The sequence below is a fragment of the Cydia splendana genome, chromosome 12 (genome assembly GCF_910591565.1).
Source record: "Cydia splendana chromosome 12, ilCydSple1.2, whole genome shotgun sequence".
In the NCBI taxonomy this organism is placed as follows: Eukaryota; Metazoa; Arthropoda; class Insecta; order Lepidoptera; family Tortricidae; genus Cydia; species Cydia splendana.
Window position 1 is genome coordinate 10,554,183 of NC_085971.1, and position 20,088 is coordinate 10,574,270.

A 20,088-nucleotide genomic window follows, 5' to 3' on the forward strand; every position below is an offset into this window, starting at 1 on the left:
CATAACGGCGACATATTAGCGATATGAATCAAAACAAAGACAATTGGCGACATAACAGCGACATATTAGCGACATATTGGCGACATAATAGCGACATAACGGCAACGTAATAGCGACATATTGGCGACATAATAGCGACATAACGGCGACATAATGGCGAAATAACGGCGACATAATGGCGACATAATAGCGACATAACGGCGACATAATGGCGACATAATAGCGACATATTGGCGACATTAGCTAGAAAGACTTAATGGCGACATAACAGCGACATAATAGCGACATATTGGCGACTTAATGGCGACATAACGGCGACTTAATGGCGACATAACGGCGACATAACGGCGACATAATGGCGACATAACAGCGACATAACGGCGACATAATAGCGACATATTGGCGACATAATAGCGACATAACGGCGATATAATAGCGACATAATAGCGACATAATGGCGACATAATGGCAACATAACGGCGACAGAATGGCGACATAATAGCGACATATCGGCGACATAATAGCGACATAATGGCGACATATTGGCGACGCAACGGCGACATAAATGCGACATAACGGCGACATTACGGCGACATAATAGCGACATAACGGCGACATAATAGCGACATAATGGCGACATAACGGCGACATATTGGCGACGCAACGGCGACATAATAGCGACATAACGGCGACATTACGGCGTCATAACGGCGACATAGCGGCGACATAATAGCGACATAACGGCGACATAATAGCGACATACTGGCGACATAACGGCGAAATAATGGCATAAACATTATTCCAAAAGTACTAGGATGCCAGAATTGCAGAAGAGGTCGTTTGCCTCGGGCGGGTAACCGACAACAGTTGTCTTATTGAGAAAAACGTATACCAAAAGTACCAGGATACCAGAACTGAGGAAGATGTCATTAACCTCGTGGCGTGTAACAAGGTTTGATTCAAGAAGAAAGATCATAAGTTCCAGGTTGTTTACTAAACCATATGTCTTAAATATTAAGGTTCACTATTGCTTACTTCAGAATATAAATCATGTCCTTTTTACTCTCGCAGTTTAGAGAAAGACGGAGCTATTTTTAATGACATCTACGCACACATTCATAGGCAATAGTCGAGTAGTCAGTTGGAGTAGACTAAATTATGATAAAAGGGAACGTTCGAAAACTCATCACGTACGAATTTGTAAGCATTATTTTTCTTTGAGATATTTTTTAGTTTACTTCTGAAAAACGTTCCTGTATTGAAGTTTTTTTTATGTTTATTAGTATCTAATATATTATTTAAGACATCCGGAATTTAGAGAATTAATTATTTTAATATTTTTATTTATCTTATGAATTTTTAGATTTTATGTTTCGAAATTGTACTAGAGCATCAGCGTAACGGAACGTCGAGCTGTCTTCATCAGTTTTATTGTCAACGTCAATACCAATTTGTTGTTGATTATTTCCTGAGGGTTTATTTTGTTTATTTCTAAGTTAAAATAGAGAATAAAAAAAAAGAAAGACACGTGATAAGTATTATGGATTACCATGGAATTGCTTCAAGTTTCAATTGTTAGAATATTCGATGGAATCATGAATGAAATATGCGACTGAAGAGGTCTTTAGTTTTACAAGGTATTTCCTTTTATTTTCTGTGTTTCAATGAAAAATGTGGTTAATACTAGGCAATAGGCATACGACTAGTCACAAGGGCCCCAAATTCTTATGTGCCCAAGGGCCCCAACATAGTTTAAGACGGCCCTGTCCGTCTAAGCTTACTTTGCTTGCACCGACTTGAATAGAACAAAGTGAAGAGTGTCATTATTAAGATATTTTCATAGAAATATGACATTAATGAAGACATTGCCAGACGTTGTCATTACAAATGCTATGCAGCGTAAGCATGGGCGCCGCCAGGATTAGTTTCAGGGAGGTGCATACCTATTTGGAACAGAAGCACTAAATGCAGTCATTTGTTTTTCTTATATCTTAATAATAGTTTGACCAATCACAATTTTCTAACAGGGAAAATTTTTGAAGAGTGGGTTTTTTCGACAATTGTATTGTTTTTTTTCTTTTTTTGGAATATTATAATTGGTAATGATTGAGTAAAGGGGGTGTTTAACAACAAAAAATATAAGTAGTGTACAAGGCATTAATTTGCTTTTTATAGTTGACTATCGACATTTATATGGAAGTATCGACATTTTTAGGGTTACGTACCCAAAGGGTAAAACGGGACCCTATTACTAAGACTCCGCTGTCCGTCCATCCGTCCGTCTGTCACCAGGCTGTATCTGACGAACCGTGATAGCTAGACAGTTGAAATTTTCACAGATGATGTATTTCTGTTGCCGCTATAACAACAAATACTAAAAAGTACGGAACCCTCGGTGGGCGAGTCCGACTCGCACTTGTCCGGTTTTTATGGCACTGTGTCGACATTTGTACGCCACATTCGACATTTGTATGGTCTAAGTAAAAATATATAATCTTCAAAAAAGTATTTTTACCATGCATCTTTCGTACATCATGAACCCGATTCAAGCAGTCATTAGACACGAAATTCTACCATCATTTTGCTAACTATAATTTTATAAAACAATTCAATTGTATATCAACAAATAGTGCCCATACGAATGTCGTAGTAACCGTACCAAAATACGTCGCTTAAAAAGGGTAACTGTTTCTTCGATCAAAAACACCATCTCTATGTCCACTAGTGTTGGAGATCGAAGCCCAAGTGATGCACTATTGTATCGTATGATAAACGTAAATAGTGGATAAACGACACACCATATTTTGGGAGGTATTCTTGAGTGACAACAAAAACAGTGCCCCGCCGTCAAATATACATAAACGGAAAAATTTTAATAAATAACGCATTTTTTTATAAGCAATCAAATCAAATCTCTAAGCTAAGCAATGCTCCTTTATATTACTTTTTTGACAATACGTTACAAAAAATTATAAGTTTGGACGTAGGTATCCAAACTTATAATTTTTTGCTGAGCCCCCACGTGAATTGTACTTGGAATTTTAGCCTTAGGACACCAAAAATTGCTCAATCGAGAATTGACCCGAGCTTATGACAGAGGATTAGGAAATTTACTCAGTGTTCACAGGAAAAGAGTAGAGTAAATAGAGTACGATACTGAATTTATTGACAGGTGTGACGTTTATACAATAAAAGTGCAATGCGAACTACCTGCAAGTCGACATTCTGTTGTCAACTGTCACGGCGTACAGGCGGGTCGCGGAGCACACCTGACTGACCAACTGAGTTTTATTTATCACCTTGTAATACAACAGAATCTAGACGTCACAATGGCGACGAGGATAAAGAACGTAAGAAAAAACAAAAAAATCGATGTAGTTGCTAAATAACCGACAAAAAGTTATCAGTTTGAAATTATTTTTTCAATAAAAGGGAGGGAGACGAATGACCCAAATAGCACAGGTATGATGGACCCATTGTGGACTTAATTTATAGCTCTGAGCACATAAACATCTTTATAAGGTACACTTCTGGTATTTAAACTATATTTTGATCGAGAAAAGAACTATTTTTACGCTAATATTATTACTATAGGGCACATTTCAACGTCTTATTCAGTTTAAATACTATTAAATGCTTTTATCTTTCCAAAAAACGGGTCGGTGAACAGAAATTAAGCCAAATACAGTAAAATAAGTTATTATAAAATAGAAATAAAACTTTTATAGCGACTGTGTATTTAAGGAAGCGTGTAAAACTATAATTAAGTTATACGTATAATAAATAAACTGTCGCGCATATTGCTGTGTAGTGCTGAATATGTCTGTTCACCGGTAATTTACTACAGGTAACTAAGTATACCAACGTGGTGCTGTCTGCGTTAACGGTTGTTGAAACAATATCTGGGTGCGCTGTAGTTTATTATTAGCTCACAAATGTATCAAATTAACGACAAATGCTTAATAATAGTTCACATAATAGGGTTAACACTTTTAACCAGAAGTTATCTACCTAAATAAATAATAAGTGTACGCTTTATTTAGCGTCAGACTCAATAAAAATCAACAGATCATCTGCTATACAACATGGTGCTACTTAGCTTACGTGTGCTAGTTAGATATGCATTTAAATTATTTAACCAAATCAGCATAATATTCTCTGGGTCTTGTTTCTATAATGCAAAAGGAAAAATAAGTAAACAAACTGATACTGTCGGTGAAATTTGTCGTAAAGCTTAAGCTTAATACGAGTATTCTCCAAAAATGGAATACTTTTATGGTTGTAAATGTTGTTGTGTTAATATTGCACTCACCCTCCTGGGGCCCAGCCATACAAGGAAAAAGTCTGAAATTTGCTATTGAAATTTGAATCTATAGTGTATTCAGGGTTGATTTTGTTTTGTTTAAAATGGAACGAAGCAAAACAGATGCAACTCTGCTTCAATTAAACATTAGGTTGTGTCGCTAAGGAGCAAAATGTCATGGTTACGGCGACGGCGAACATTGAATCCTGAACGAAGCGAGGTATTAAAATGGAATACTGAGCGTAGTGAGGGATTCAAGTGTTAACGCCCAAAGTGAAAATAATTTTGCTACCATGTGACCCATACTGCTTTTCACATCATATAATATATGTATAAGGAAATAAAAAATAAAAATAAGTTAGATTAAAGAAACTAAAGTCTTAAGAGTTTAAACCTAGAGTCTTAAGAGTTTAAAGAGTGAAAAGAGTCTGAAAAGTCTAAAGAGTTAAAAGAGTAAAGAGTCTAAAGAGTCTAAAGAGTCAGTCTAAAGAGTCTAAAGAGTCTAAAGAGTCTAAAGAGTCTAAAGAGTCTAAATAGTCTAAAGAGTCTAAAGCGTTTAAAGAGTCTAAATAGTCTAAAAAGTCTAAAGAGTCTAAAGAGTCTCAAGAGATTAAAGAGTAAAGAGTCTAAATAGTCTAAAAAGTAAAGAGTCTAAATAGTCTTAATAGTCTAAATAGTCTAAAGAGTCTAAGGAGACTACAGAATCTAAGTTAGAGTCTAAAGATTGTAAGAGTTTAAATAGTCTAAGGAAGTCTAAAGGGTCTAAGGGTCTTCAGAGTCTGAAGAATCTAGAGTCGTACATGTGTGCAGTAAACAGATTTTGTTGAAAATAATTATAATAAAAAAAACCATTTTCCGAATAAATGTAAAAAATTCTTCCACCGAACTTAGAAAGTACCTACTACAGCTGGTAGGACCGTGGGCCTTGGGAAGGTATGGCTATGCTTAATAATTCTGCCGCGCCAGCAATGATTGCGCGGTGATCGATTACATTTGGAAACTCATGAAATGCTTACCTTGTCCTCCTTAAATAAGTTCTTTATTTAATTATTTAAACGAGTTTTCAAATGCAAGTACCGCGGTTATGGTGGTGGGGCGGGGTTGCTGATGCCGACTATGGTGTATTTAAAATAACTAACTAGACATTGACACAACCTTGCCTATAAATATGAAAACTAGAAAAGTCGAGTTTCATAGGCTGAAAAGACAATGGTATTAATGTATAGTTTATGCAAGATACGAGTTCCGTATAAATAAATACCTACAATTGGAGTGAAGACTCCGTGAGTGAAACCTAAGTCCGAATAAGGAAATACCATTGGAGTGAAAACTCCGCGAGTGCTGCATGGGATATCGGCCCATGTAGTGCAAATGATAAGTTCTTCAGAATTAAAAATTAATATAGCTCAGGAAAAATTCCATAAAATTTAAATTGTTAGTAATATGTGACTATAATTAACGTTAAGGAGTGAAACAGGTTATTGTCACAAAGACTCGTTGAACTTTAATGTATGTCTTGGGGTCCAATCCTATGTATATGTGTCTACCTGTTCTGTTTGTTACACGTTAGGTTACTTCGATAACTCCTTAAGTACAGAAACTCGGTAGTTAGAAGGTACTTACCTAACGCACATGTTCCGTGCTTACTTACGGATAGTATTACAATGATGTCTTAATTGTCCTTTAGAAAGCTTTAGAATGTGCCTGAGTGTCGTGTGCCTGCTATCTGCGAGCACTCTTCCAAGTACGCACGTTTCAGAAGCTAGCGTAATGGACATTTTTAAAGTTGCTGTCGACAAATTATAAGAATACTTTTCGCAAAAACAGAGTTTGTATGAACGATTCGTGTTTCGACTGATGCAACAAGAATTGTACTTTGGAAATTTCTAATCTAATCTATTCCTAATGATTCTAAATGTGATTTCAATGCGGAAAATTGAGCCTCCGCCGATCTAAAGGAAAATATTGAATCTAGGGATTTCAGTTACAATAAACAAGTGATTATGGGAACAAATTTGATAAAATGTTAGGAGGCAACTGAAAGAGTTTTTGGGCAAACATAACAAACAGGTAGACAGGATTGCGATAATGGCGCCGCCTTCCCCCTAAAAGATAAAATGTGCCGGCATGTGATAAATGTGCCTACAAAGGCCAATTCAAAATGCAAAGCTGCACTAGGACTAAATGAGTACCGATAAAAGTCGACGGGCCGACTAAATTAAAGTCCAAAAATAAATAAATTACCTAAAGCCAATCAACTAATTTTAGTGCCAAAAGGACACAATAGTAATTCTATAAATTTACAATCAGGTCAAAGGTCAATTTAAGGTAAATAAATAGACGCTGGGTCCGTCACAATGCCACACATTGTGTAGGTATCTAAAGTAAATGCTGAAAAAATACAAAGTACCAATCAGTGACGATGCGTGAAACCTTGCACTCCCACTGCGCTGCTTTATATATGACTTGTTCCTAATAGCGAAAACATACACATACGAACATAGTAACCAAATCCGTAAAATGGACGGCCAAGCGATGGCGTCAATATCGGACAGTTACCCAGACAGAGATGAGTTTTAATTAAGTGTAATAAAAAGGCACGTTAGTGGGAAATTTATACTGTGTACGTATAAAAACGTAAGGACCAGACGTGATCTTGATTGCACCAAATTGCAGTTGCCTAGTTGAGGTTGAAACTAACAAAATCAAACAAACCTTGTAAATTGAGGTTGCAGATCGAGCCTCTATATTTGCAAGAGTATATTATCAAAGAGTTATTTACTTAAGTCGTTGTTTAATTATCGTACAGGTACTAAGTACCAAGTATGAACTAAAACCCAAAATGGCCTAGGGTTTTATTAAAGCAACGGAATAATAATAAAGTAAATCTTCGAACAATGTACTCGGTGAAACCGTGTTCATGGTAATGAAATTCCATTGGTTCCTTGTAAAATATACATAATTAGAGTTAAACAATATATGCCACCATCAAAATGAACATACACAGGTGCTAGTTTTGCTCTATAATATATCTGTAAGTAATTGAACCTAAGGGAAGCAAAATGTCTATAAAAAAAATATTAATGTGACTGTAATCATGGTCAAATTAAGGCTGTGTATATTGTAGTCAAGGGCTACTGTAGACTATAGTCAAGGCTAAAATCAACTTCCAATTGTAAGCAGGGATTAAAGTTGTTTTCATAACATAAATAATATCATTCATTGTATAAGTAACATTAAGTTGCTAGATTAACAGTACAGTCGATATACCATACTTGAATATAATTGAGGTCAATACTGTATTCAGCAAGTATTATAATTAAAAACGGTAATAAAATAATGTATCCAATGCAATTTATAATAATAACGGTCAAATATGTAGGTACCTACATCATTTTACCCGAGTAATAGAAATCTATTTGTATAAATCATGCTTTGCGTAAATAACATACCAGTACACAAGTAAAACTAAATAGGTTGTGATATCTGGTATGACTTTTTACCTTACTTAACATTGGACCATTTACGTATATTATAAATTGCATTATATCTATATATTATACTATATTACCTATCAAACAGCCAAGTAAAACTGAGGAAATCAGTTTGTTGCCAATAAATAATGTACATGTACGAGATGTTATTGGAATATGTTACCTGTGTGTTACAATTTTATTGGAAATTCACGAAATAGGTATTAATTGTGTGAAACGTGTACATAGCTTGAACGCTAATGAAAATACCTAGAAAAGTGTAAGCATCCAAAGAAAATATGTATCAATTAAGGTTAAACTCGTAAGATATTTAAACCTCGAGTTATTATCAATTTGAATAAAAGAAAGCAGACTCAAAATTCAAAACTGAAAAAAGGAGAAGGAAAGAGACTGATTGTAAAAGTAAAACCATAATTGTATTAAAACACTTTATTACGCTAAACAAGCACATAACAATAAGAGAATAGAATAAATGTGTACAAAGGCGAACTCATCCCGTTAAAGGATCTCTTCCAGCTGACCGCTAAGCAACTGAGAGAGATACTAGGAATAGTGTAAATATTCCAAGGTTATATTGTTAAAAAATGTTTATTGTTGAACTGTTGAGAAATGAATATATCCACACCTCGCCGAGTTTCTTCCGCCGGTTCTTCTCGGGTCTGAGGTTAACGCTGTTTTCCGAACCGGTGGTAGTATGTCGGAATTAGAATCTAAATTAACCTAGCAGTTATAAGATAAACAGATGTGAGATGACTGAACTATTGTTGCATGGCTAACGCATAAAATAAAATAAATAAATCATTATAAAAAGGAAGAGATGTGACGTTTATACAATAAAAGTGCAATGCGAACTACCTGCAAGTCGACATTCTGTTGTCAACTGTCACGGCGTACAGGCGGGTCGCGGAGCACACCTGACTGACCAACTGAGTTTTATTTATCACCTTGTAATACAACAGAATCTAGACGTCACAACAGGTGATGAACAAATTTGGTCAGCAACCTTGACGCCTTCAGTAATTATTCGAACAGTAACATAATAATGGTGTAGTCGGGTAAAAAATGTATCATTTTCAATGCATTTTCTTTCCTGACAATGGGGTGCAAGTGCACCCCCTTGCACCCTGCTACCGGCGCCCATGAGCGTAAGCTTGGTCCGACTCTACATAGGTACATTATAATGGATGGTTTTATTATTTATCGTGGTCATCCAGTCTACGGCAAGAACGCGAGTCGTTTCCGTATTATAATATTGTCCACGCCTAAAGGCTCCTCTTCACGTTGGGCCAACGCCAACGCCAACGAGGGACGCAGCCATGCGGTAGAATGAGATAGCAATATCACTTGCTCCCTCTAACGCATAAATGCGTCCCTCGTTGGCGTTGGCGTTGGCCCAATGTGAAGAGGAGCCTTAAGCAATGGACTCTACACTCATCACTATCATTGCACACCATTTTCGATACATCGACGACTGAAGCACACCTCGGACACTGGCGATCAAATGTATGAAACAAACTCGTCCCTACGCACACAGTCTAAGCTCGTGTAGGTGAACGCGTACCTTGCTTGTGTGAGTGAGATAAGACGTGCTAGGGTTCCCGCCATTTTGTTGTCAAGTTCGATGACCTCAATGACTCAAAACTCATTGCGCGTATAGGAAGAAATAAGAATCGTATTATCCTGTAAGGTGGGTATCTAAGCTCGATTTATACAATAGTTTCCTATTTTGAATCAGTTTAAACGAAGTAACAAAATTTTTGTAAGGAAATTCAGGCCACAAAAATATTACGTGAGTTGAAAACATGATTTTTTGTTCATCTATATGAATTTTGTTGTTTTCAGTGTGATCTGATAGGTTTTGTAAATATTTGTTTAATATTTGAATATTTTACGTGGCCTCCGCTCTGCGCACCGCGTCGTCGCGTCCTTGCCAGCCGGTAACTGTGAGGTAACCCATGGTATAATAATATACTCCGCCTGGTACTCTATTCCCGTCTTTTCTAGGTCACCTAACTGACACAAGCCTACTAGAGATGGGTAACTCAGGAGTGATAGATAAAAAAGATATATATCCTTCTCGTTTCATGAATCACTCTTCTTGTCTTTACGAATCCGAATGTATCAGTATATCCGTACCGCTCACTCCCTCGGCAACGATTTACTAAAGCGAAAGCGATGACTCGGTCGCGCGTCGACCGAAGTAACACGAACGAGCGACAGCGGTCGTTCAGGCGGATTCGGACGCGTCATTCGCTATTCCGCGGAAACGAGAAGTAGATAGTATAGTATTTCTCGCTCGCGCAGGATGCAATGCAAATTGCAATGATGAGTTATTAATTCGGTTAATGAGTTAAATTGCATTGCATTTAATAAAATGTAAACAAAAAGCAATAAGGTATTTTATTAGGCAAATATATTCTTGCGCATGACAATACGAACCAAATAAAGCTTCCTTGTGAATGTACTAATCTATATCCATCATGATACAAAATGAAAATGAAAATGTCGCCACGTTATAATAACAATTCTGTCTCTCTCTCATTCATAATATGACGCAAAGTCAGTAAGTGTCGATACAGTTACGAGCGGGACAACTGATACACACGGATATAAAGATATAAAAGAGTGATACATATCCCAGTGGTAAAAAGATATATATCAATCTTTTCCCTTTACTGACACATTTCGCCCATCTCTAAAGCCTACGTCATCATGCGACAGCGCTATATGATAATATGCGATAGCGCTATATATAGCGGCCATGTTATTGTGACGTAGGCCTGTGTCACTCTGGGAATAGAAGACCATGTTTTATTAGACCATGAGGTAACCGAGAGCGGGTGGGCGGCACTTTCAACGGGAGGCAGGGAGTGTCCATACTGTACGTTAGTACTATTTATTATACTGTGACTGAAGTGTGGCGAATTCAATCGATCGATCAAATGTAAGCATTCTATCAAAGTTCACAAACCGTATCATAACCTGCGCATATGGCGCAACATATGCAAATAACATGCTCCGTGTGCAATTATTACCCGTCGCTTGTTAAGACGCCTTAGAGCTGTCAATGTCAAATTGCCAGACGTCAATGCGTCAAACTTTACAATTATTTCAGAGGTTACTTTAGACTTTTGATTTTCGAAACGAGAAAATCCTGTGGAAATTTAATTTAGAAGAACCTCGATCGGTCAGATCAGTACTTCCTTAAGCACCATGGCCAATTCAGGAAAAGGAACATTTCAACCGGTTAGTAATTACATAGCAATTCCACTAAATCAAAATTCCTCATCATTGCTACACCTGTCCTCATTTTTGTTTGATTTACCAATATTTATGTAATTTCAGGACTCTGACGTCCATATTTCCTTTGAAGACCAGCAAAAAATTAACAAATTTGCGCGGCTAAACGCTAAAGTAGACGATTACAAAGATGAGCTGAAAGTGATACAAAACGACATGAAGAATTTAGAAGAAGCTGTTGAAGAGCTGGCGCTTGCTGACGACAGCGAGAAAATTCCTTATCTTGTTGGAGAAGTATTTATTTGTCAGAGCCTTGAAGACACCATGGTAAATATTATTGTTCACTATCTATCTATCTAATACCTATAAACAAGCAATTCTTGTGTATTTATCCAGTAGCGGAAAAAATCTATCATATTGTGATTTTTCTGTAAAATATATCAAAATAGATGAAACTAGGGACTGAATTTGTTGATAACTAATCAAAAAAGGTTGTATTGATTTATTCTAGGCCCAATATATGCTAACAGCAATAATATTTCAAAAATCTATTTGAATTCGTATTTCTGAAACATGACGTCCGTCACTTGTAGTATATAAGTCAATAAAAAACAGAATATCGTGTTAATTCGTAACAATATTTGTAAGAATTATCAGTTCCGTCATGGGGAGACCTCGTGGAAATAAAAACTTATCAGTAGCAAAGCAATTGTAATGGGGTACAAAAATGGCTTAACGCAATCAACGCTGGTTAAGCAATTTCAACTTCATCAATCGACTATATCAAAGGTTTTAAAACGCGAAAAGCTTCACGGATGTGTAAAAAAGCCCAACAAACCTGGTTGCCCATGCTGCACATCACATTTGGTTGACCGCAACATTTTGAGATTGATGATGATGATGATGATGATGACCCCAAGTACCAGCTCCCTACAGTCAAGCACAGCGGCGGCTCCCTTATGGTATGGGGATGTTTCAGTGCAAGTGGCGTTGGTCCGTTACATTGAATAAACGGGATTATGACAAAGGAAGTATATGAAGAAATATTACAAGATGTTTTTTTTATCTTCCCTGGGCACGCCAAAATTTCGGCAGGGCGTTTATATTTCAACAAGATAATGACCCGAAACATTCATCGAATCTTGTTAAGCAGTGGTTCAGAAAACGTAGAGTGAGGAATTTGGAATGGCCCAGTCAAAGTCCGGACTTGAATCCGATAGAACATCTATGGAAGGAGCTAGGACGTCGTGTGAGTGCAAGAAAAGCAAGAAATATCAATGAAAGATTTGAGCAATTAAAGGAAGAATGGGAACGCATTCCAAATTCTTTCCTCGCAAAGCTGATTGCATCACTGCCCTGAAGATGCCAAGCTGTTCTTGATGCAAAGGGTTTCAGTACCAAGTACTAATCATATATTTCGATTTTCAGTCAAGAATCTGTTATTTTTGTTGTTTTTTTTTTTTTGTTAATAAACCACTTTTACCTATACTTTGCGTTTTAGTTATTTTAGGTACTTTTAAATAAATTTGTGCAAAACGAGTGTCTTTTATGATATCATATGAATGTAATATATGATTATACTCTCCATTTAAAGAGCTTTCATATGATAATAGTTAAGGTAGGTTTAGTCGATCACATATAGAAATATTTAATAAAAACACAAATATGATAGATTTTTTTCCGCTACTGTATATATATGTATATTTCGGGGATCTCGGAAACGGCACTAACGATTTCGATGAAATTTGCTATATAGCGGTTTTCGGGGGTGATAAATCGACCTAGCTAGGTCTCTTATCTCTGGGAAAACGCACATTTTTGAGTTTTTATATGTTTTCCGAGCAAAGCTCGGTCTTCCAGATATTAGTCACCTAATGTGCAATTTTCTTCTTTCATTCATTAGATGTAATATTGTTAAAAAATAAGTTGATGTGTTTTGCAGAAATCATTAGAAGAATCAAAACAGAAAAAAGAAAATGAAATAGCTGAATTAGAGGCAAAATGTGAGGAACTCAAGTCTCAAATGGGTGAACTGAAGGCACACCTTTATGGAAAGTTCGGAAGCCATATCAATTTGGAAAATGAGGAGGAATGACGCATCAAATGCAATATTCAGATATTGAAACAAAACTAACACTGCAGTGTCACAATTTTTATTTAATAAGATACATTATATTATGACTTGTACAACAGTAACTAGTAGGTATCAAATGTTCTTACAAGTTGTATGAAATGCCAGATGTTCACTGCAGCCTCAATAACAGCAAGATATGAATCAACATGTTGTAACCTTGCTAACATATTTAAATAACCAATTACTTAATGCTTAAATAATATAAGTTTCAAATACTTTTTGTTTTATTATCCTCTAAACTCTTTGTGCCAGTGAAACAAATAAACTTGTTCTAAATAAAAGAGGCATGCTAATTTACATAAATAAACTGTGGCATTATTATACTGCATAAGTAGGTAATTGTAGATAGTAGCAAAATGGGACAGATAACAAATCATAACATAAGTTAATATTGTATTCACTGGGAATTTTAACTGTTAAATGATGGGTATGAGCAATCAAAAATATGCCAAAATCCTAATTACAACTACTATCTAATCTCAGTGCATTGCATGCATCAAAATCGTCAAATTATATTATTGTGAACCCAATTCTTAGAATTGTTCATTTGAAAGTCAAATATACAGATTTTACAAGTGTATCTAATTACTACACAACTATGGAAATTTCTAAATTAAAATGACAGAATGGATGAAATAGAGGCACTTGTTTACTCTATTAATCCTAATTTTAAGTAGGAATAACACAATTTCTGAATATTTTAAAATATTTCAATAGGTTTAAGTGGGTAGAATGTATTTAGCCTCTTAGATAGTAAACATATCATATTATGTAGGTTCCCATAGGTTCCATAACCATGGAATATTCCAGTTGAAAACAGAAAAGAGTGCTTATAAAGTGCCAAACCTGTTGGGTTTTTTTGTTTTTTTTTTCGTCGTTTTCTTATAACATAATAAATCGCCATCATCATTAAAATAATAAATAATGGGTTACTCTGCAAATATGCAATGTTGTTGCACTCACACTTCAAAAATAAAATGTTCCAGTTTAGGACTAAAATATCCACCTATTTTTTTATAAATTAATATAAAATATAAATATTAGGAACATATTTGCAATACAATGGTTGTAACTTGTTTAAAGAATAACTTATATCACATTTGTGTACTCACAATGACTATAAAACTATCTTATAGGTACATTACGTTACATACAAAATAAAGTACATAATATCATAATTAAGTAAGTACAAATATTTACAAAACTACAAACCCAAAAAAATACTTTTAGGTGTAAAATAATATGAAAATTATACAATGACTCTTACTAAACCCTTAAAGAGTTCTGAACCTACAACCCTCTACTAAACATAAAGCTATCATTGCACTGTTTTAGTTTCAATATACAACCTATTCAGAAAATCTAACAATATGCTATCACAATCACTGACTTTGTCACAATACTCAATTGTAATTACAATAATAACAAATTATAATTTTCTATAATAATCCAAAAATCACAAATATACATTCAACATTAGACGCGCAGACAATCAACATTGATTAAATCAATACGTTTAACATTTACCAGCGGATGAGTGAATGATAAAAACTCCCTAATTTCCATATAAATAAATAGTTTCAATAATTATATGGCGTCACCACATCCGAGGTCTTCGTTCCATAAATATTGCATGAAGCTGGGATGGCTTGTCATCTATTAAAAATATCTCAGTGAGTTCATATGGAGATTAGTAGTCTTCATTATTCATCTGTGCATTTACTTACATCATAGCTTACTGGATTGCGTTACACGGCTAGAGACATATATTTTAGACACCCCTCTGGAGACTGCTGTTTGAGTTAGACAGAGAGCTTTGCGGCAAGATTTCCTCTTCATCTGTCTCGCGATCGTTTGTTATTCGTATAGCCTGATACCACTGGTTGGTCAGGTCGGTCATCTGGCTTTTACAGTCCTTCAGTTCCTGATTTAAATAAAAAAAGGAAAATTTAGGTTTTACACCAAATTATAATGGTAAAATCTGTGTTGTGTTATGTACTATGGGTATTAGTCAGGTATTATTTTCAGGGCTTAAAGCCCATCATACAAAAAAATTGGGTGTTGAATATGCAATTAATATTGTAAATAGGTAATAGTTGTAAAGAAACTCACATACAAATATGAACCCTGAAAACAATACTTTCTTTTTTTTGGGCAGTCATGTAAAAATAATAAAGAAATGTACTCTGTATAAATTGAAAATGTTTTAAATTAATACTATACGTAAATAATAATTAGTACTATAGGTAGAACCGTGAACCTCAGGTGGTTAGATGTACTTAAAGGCTTTTAAATTATGAATTTACCTTTATCATACCTTTATTGGTTATAATGGTCAATTATAACTAATAAATTCATTACAACGAAAACTAACTGCAACATTTCATTCGAAGTTTAAATTTCTGCTACATGCAATCATTTCTCATATTACCTGATGCGTGAATCTCCTAGTGAAGAACGGAATCAGGTATTTAATGTCCAGCCTCACGAAGCCGCGCAGGCGGGTCGCATGCGAGTAATTTACCTGAAAACGGCAATTTTTACCTTACGTCACTTGGATTTGTTTCCGGTCACGTTACGCTTGTTTTCGTGCGCATGACCAAGCGGTTTAATGTATGGATATAATGTAAACAAAAACATAAAATTTCCTATTAGGATAAAATGGGTGTAGATCTTGAATTAAAGCAGGACAGTAATAAGGCGCTTATTACACTGGCGCAGCACCCGATTTGTGTGATAACCACTGAACGTATATCTTATACCTTTAAACGAGCAATTCTTGTATATTTATTTATATATATTTATGTATATTTCGGGGATCTCGGAAACGGCTCTAACGATTTCGATGAAATTTGCTATATGGGGGTTTTTTGGGGCTCTGAGAAAACGCGCATTTTTGAGTTATTTTTTTGTTACACTTGCTAAGCGACTCTAAGTTTTACCAAAAAGTGAGTAAAAGTAGTAGAGGTATAAATTTTAAGAAAAAATCGTGCCTCGAATTAGACAGCTGAAGTAGATGTCGCTGTACAATCCCATAATTTTTTTTAGAATAGGCAAACGAGTAGACTAATCGCCTGATGGTAATCGATTACCGTCGGCCATGGACACCCACAACACCAGCCAGGGTACATTACAGAGTAGATCAGTGAACGGAAATTAGATACATTGTGCGGTAACACTGAATGTCAAAAGTTGATGTTTGATAAGTGAGTAGGTTTAGCACAAGAGCGCCGCAACAGTATCCCATCTACAGTCTACAGTACACCATAAAACAAATGGCGTCGATCGAAAAGTGCCATCTATTTCAGCTGTCAAACTCGTAGACTTTATACCTCTACATTCAATAACACAATAACTCTCTGATGGGACTTACCCCGCAAATCGTTTTTCCCCATCTGTTCCCGTTTCTAACACGTGGCGCAGGGACACATGGGGAATCAAAGATATGATGAATATTATACAACTAGACTTATTTCTCGGTTACCTCCAGTTCCTCCTCAGTTATCTCCGACAGGTGCTCCGAGTCGATGGCCTGACCCCACTCCTTTGTCTTGGACAAGCTCACTTCCTTCTGCTTACGCAATGACCGCGATTTCTTTGTTTTCTTGTTGGCCTACAATGTTTAAATAAAACATTTTAATATTTAAATGTTATAAAGACACATTCTGAGTTACCCTGGCTCAAAAATACTTGGACGAAATTGATGTTCGTTATCCGAGGTCAAAGATAATTAGTTGTAGACACTTGTAGACAACGAGTTTTCCATTTTCGCGGTAGGTTATGTTTCTATAATGTATAATTACACGACTTTATGGCTACACTATAAGGTGGTATACATTTTTTTTCTCTAAAATTGATCTAGTGCTAGCAGTAGAATTAAAACTGTAAGATGTTAAAACAAAATCTCTAAACTACAAACTTAATAATTAATAATAATATGCAGCCACCATCCTCAGAAAAGAAAGCGTAGTCAAGATCATAAATATGTATACAATTCTCAACCTTAATTCATTGAAATATTGTAAAAGATTATGAGATGTACTCTACATAGTGTAAAAACTTGTATCGTAATAGTTATTTACGATACAAGTGCGGAAAAAGAGGAATTTGCAAATCGCGAATTCCTCCCTTCGGTCGTGTTTTAATTTATCGCCACTCGTTTCGAATTACCAATTCGCACGTGTATCGTACAACGTTTTACAGTACATATGGTCCTTTAAACTTTTGACATACGCACGAAAAGTGCTATTTTACGCACTAGTGCGGGAAAATAGGACCATATGTACTGTAAATAACTATTATAGCAATTACCCGTAAAAACTTCAACAGGGGCATAGTAGATCCACCAAAGATCAGCGTGGTGAACAGGACGATGATGAGAGTGGTCGTTATGATCACGTGGCGCGTCTCGTCGGAGAATCCGAGGTGGAGGGACAACGCGTACGATATGGCGCCTCGGAGTCCTTACAAGGAGAAAACATTTGTGAAGGTCCACTTTTAGACGTAACTACACAATTTATCTTTCTAAGGCCCAGGGACAAGAATAACTCCCCTCACTTCTTTTTGGATTGACCCCTACAACCTTATTTAATAGTTGTGACTTTCCTACATAACTGGGAACCAATGAATACTTTAATGTCCAATTATTGAGTAATCTACCCTAAAAGTGGCCATAAACGTAAAAAACTTAGATAAGCACATTCATTAGTTATTCTGTGTCAGTGCCAGCGCGTGCTACGCGCTATGAGCATAGCCGATAACATGGGGAAAAAGCGTATGCGAAAAGCGACTACGGACTGAGCGCCCCCCTGGCGGGTTGCTGGCAGTGAATGCGTTAATCTGTATCTATAAGACTACATACCACTGAACCACATGATAAACATCATTTTCTTAGTGATTTTGTGCTCTCTGAACTTGTTGCAGAGTAGTGCCAGTGGGAATATGTTTGCAGCTCTGCCGAGGAGACACATCACCAAACTCCAAACCACCAGAGCCGGTTCCACACGGTGCTTGAAACTGAAAATATAATAACAATAATCTATATATTTTATTAATTCTTTGTTTAATATTTATACTAAGTTTTTCATTTATTGTACAGACCAAAACTAAAACAGTTTTTAATATGACTGATATATTATCATACATAAAAATATAAGTCAATAAATACAGTTTCCGCTTGGCCAAAACATTCGGCAGTTTTTTGGCTGAAACCGAACCTTCGACCAAAATATGATTTTTATGACAAAACCAACACTTTGGTCAGACACTAGTATGCATATACATTTTTAAGCTTCATCAGTTGAATAATTACCTGAAAATGGCTAATCCCAAGTAGGCAAAGACACAAGTCTCAGCAATAAATGCCAATGTTCTCATTGTCTGCTGCATGGTCACTTGCGTCACGGTGGACAGGTTGAAGTGGGTGTAGTGGGACATCACAATACCACAGAATAGAATTGCCATAATACCTGGAATATTGAAGTAGCATTTGTAGTTACATACATAATAGCTTGTTTGTTGATAAGTCATTAATAAAAATAAAATATAATTTACCTGAGAGATGTATACCCTCAGCCAGGACATAAGGTGCATAAGTGAAGACCAGCATCATACCAAACTCAAGAGAAGGATTTTTGCGTAAATCTACATGCTTTAATAGAAGAGCACTAACCAGTGCAAAGAGGACACCAATACCAGCAGATGCAAAGAACATTAACCAAAACCTGTTAATGGCAGAGAGAATGGCCTCTCCAGTGGACATAAAAGGATCATTAGAGTCAAGCACAGCAGTAGTCAAAACAATAGCCACAGCATCATTCAGTATACTCTCTCCAAATACCAACATGTTCAACACGGGGTCCACATCCAGTGCATGAAATATAGCCACTGTAGCCACAGGGTCTACAGCAGATATAAGGGAACCAAAGGCAAAGGATTCCACAAAACTCAACTTGTACACCACCTGCGCTAACCCCAACAAATAAATCCCCGCTCCAATAACAAATGCAGAAATTGCTGTACCAACAATAGCAAATAGCAATATTGAACCAATATTTTGGAAAAAGTTGCCCTTGTGTAAATTGTATCCAGACTCAAATATAATAGGTGGTAAAAGCACCAAAAAGAAAGCTGTTGGAGAGAATGCTTCTTCTTTACGCCAATTGGCGATGTTACGAATGGACATCATGTTAATGATCATTCCAATCAAGGCTCCAAGAAAAACAATAACAACACTCTCAGGCAGATAGGAGAAGCCAGTTTGTAGCATAATGTGAATCAAGAGAATTCCAAGCGCCAAAATACACAATACAAAGAATATAGCCATGGAACTATTATGTTCGTCCTCGGCAGAACTTTTTTCCGGCAGTGGCGCGGCGTCTGAAGGTCCGACGGAGGACGCATTGGGTGGTGCGGACGGCGAAGCGTTAACTGGCACCACCGCGAATAAGGAAGTATTGGAGGCGCCGAATTCATAAACGACGTGCGGGCTTTCTGTAGATGAACTGCTGGACGAGTTTCCATTTTCACTGGCAATACTACTTGATTCGCTAGAATTACCCTCAGCTAGTCTTTTCGACCTTGAAAGTTTCTGTAACATACGGTCATACTTGCTGCCGTATGTATTTATCAATTGCGACTGTAATGTCTCTTCGGATATCGATCCACGGTTTTGCCTTTTATTTGTAGACACTTGACTAGGATCTGTTGCGTAGGTTAACTTGAACACAAGAAAAAAGCTTATGAATATCACTGTAAACTTAAACTGGATCATTTTGAATGTTGTAGAATTTACTCGATCGTATTATTTACAATCACTGCAAGATATGACTAACGTTGCCTTAATAACCCAGCAACCAGCAAGTGGGATATAATTTTTTAGTGGGGGATTTGAAGGATAGATGACGCAAGTGACAGCG

The 20,088-nt window shown here is 36.2% G+C and overlaps 2 protein-coding genes across 2 annotated transcripts; one reads left to right on the forward strand and one right to left on the reverse strand.

Moving 5' to 3' along the window:
* The first annotated feature begins 10,879 nt into the window (after positions 1 to 10,879).
* On the forward strand, positions 10,880 to 13,384 carry LOC134795456 (probable prefoldin subunit 4). The gene is made up of 3 exons (XM_063767300.1): positions 10,880 to 11,043; positions 11,143 to 11,364; positions 12,980 to 13,384. Exons 1-3 carry the CDS (start codon positions 11,011 to 11,013, stop codon positions 13,130 to 13,132), a joined length of 408 nt encoding a protein of 135 aa, XP_063623370.1. The 5' UTR covers positions 10,880 to 11,010; the 3' UTR covers positions 13,133 to 13,384.
* LOC134795454 (sodium/hydrogen exchanger 8) lies at positions 13,175 to 20,051 on the reverse strand. Its single transcript, XM_063767298.1, has 7 exons — positions 18,725 to 20,051; positions 18,483 to 18,639; positions 18,033 to 18,187; positions 17,483 to 17,634; positions 16,656 to 16,784; positions 15,603 to 15,695; positions 13,175 to 15,095 (listed from the first exon to the last, which is right to left on the reverse strand). The coding sequence occupies exons 1-7, from the start codon at positions 19,941 to 19,943 to the stop codon at positions 14,943 to 14,945; spliced, it is 2,058 nt and encodes a 685-aa protein (XP_063623368.1). The 5' UTR covers positions 19,944 to 20,051; the 3' UTR covers positions 13,175 to 14,942.
* Positions 20,052 to 20,088: the final 37 nt, after the last annotated feature.

Coding starts and splice junctions, on each gene's coding strand:
- LOC134795454 (XM_063767298.1), bottom strand. CDS start 19,943: ATGATCCAGTTTAAGTTTACAGTGATATTCATAAGCTTTTTTCTTGTG. Junction 18,188..18,482: donor TTGGGATTAGCCATTTTCAG/GTAATTATTCAA, acceptor TTATATTTTCAG/TTTCAAGCACCGTGTGGAAC. Junction 16,785..17,482: donor CCCTGTTGAAGTTTTTACGG/GTAATTGCTATA, acceptor TAAACATTGTAG/GCCAACAAGAAAACAAAGAA.
- LOC134795456 (XM_063767300.1), top strand. CDS start 11,011: ATGGCCAATTCAGGAAAAGGAACATTTCAACCG. Junction 11,044..11,142: donor GAAAAGGAACATTTCAACCG/GTTAGTAATTAC, acceptor ATGTAATTTCAG/GACTCTGACGTCCATATTTC. Junction 11,365..12,979: donor AGAGCCTTGAAGACACCATG/GTAAATATTATT, acceptor TGTGTTTTGCAG/AAATCATTAGAAGAATCAAA.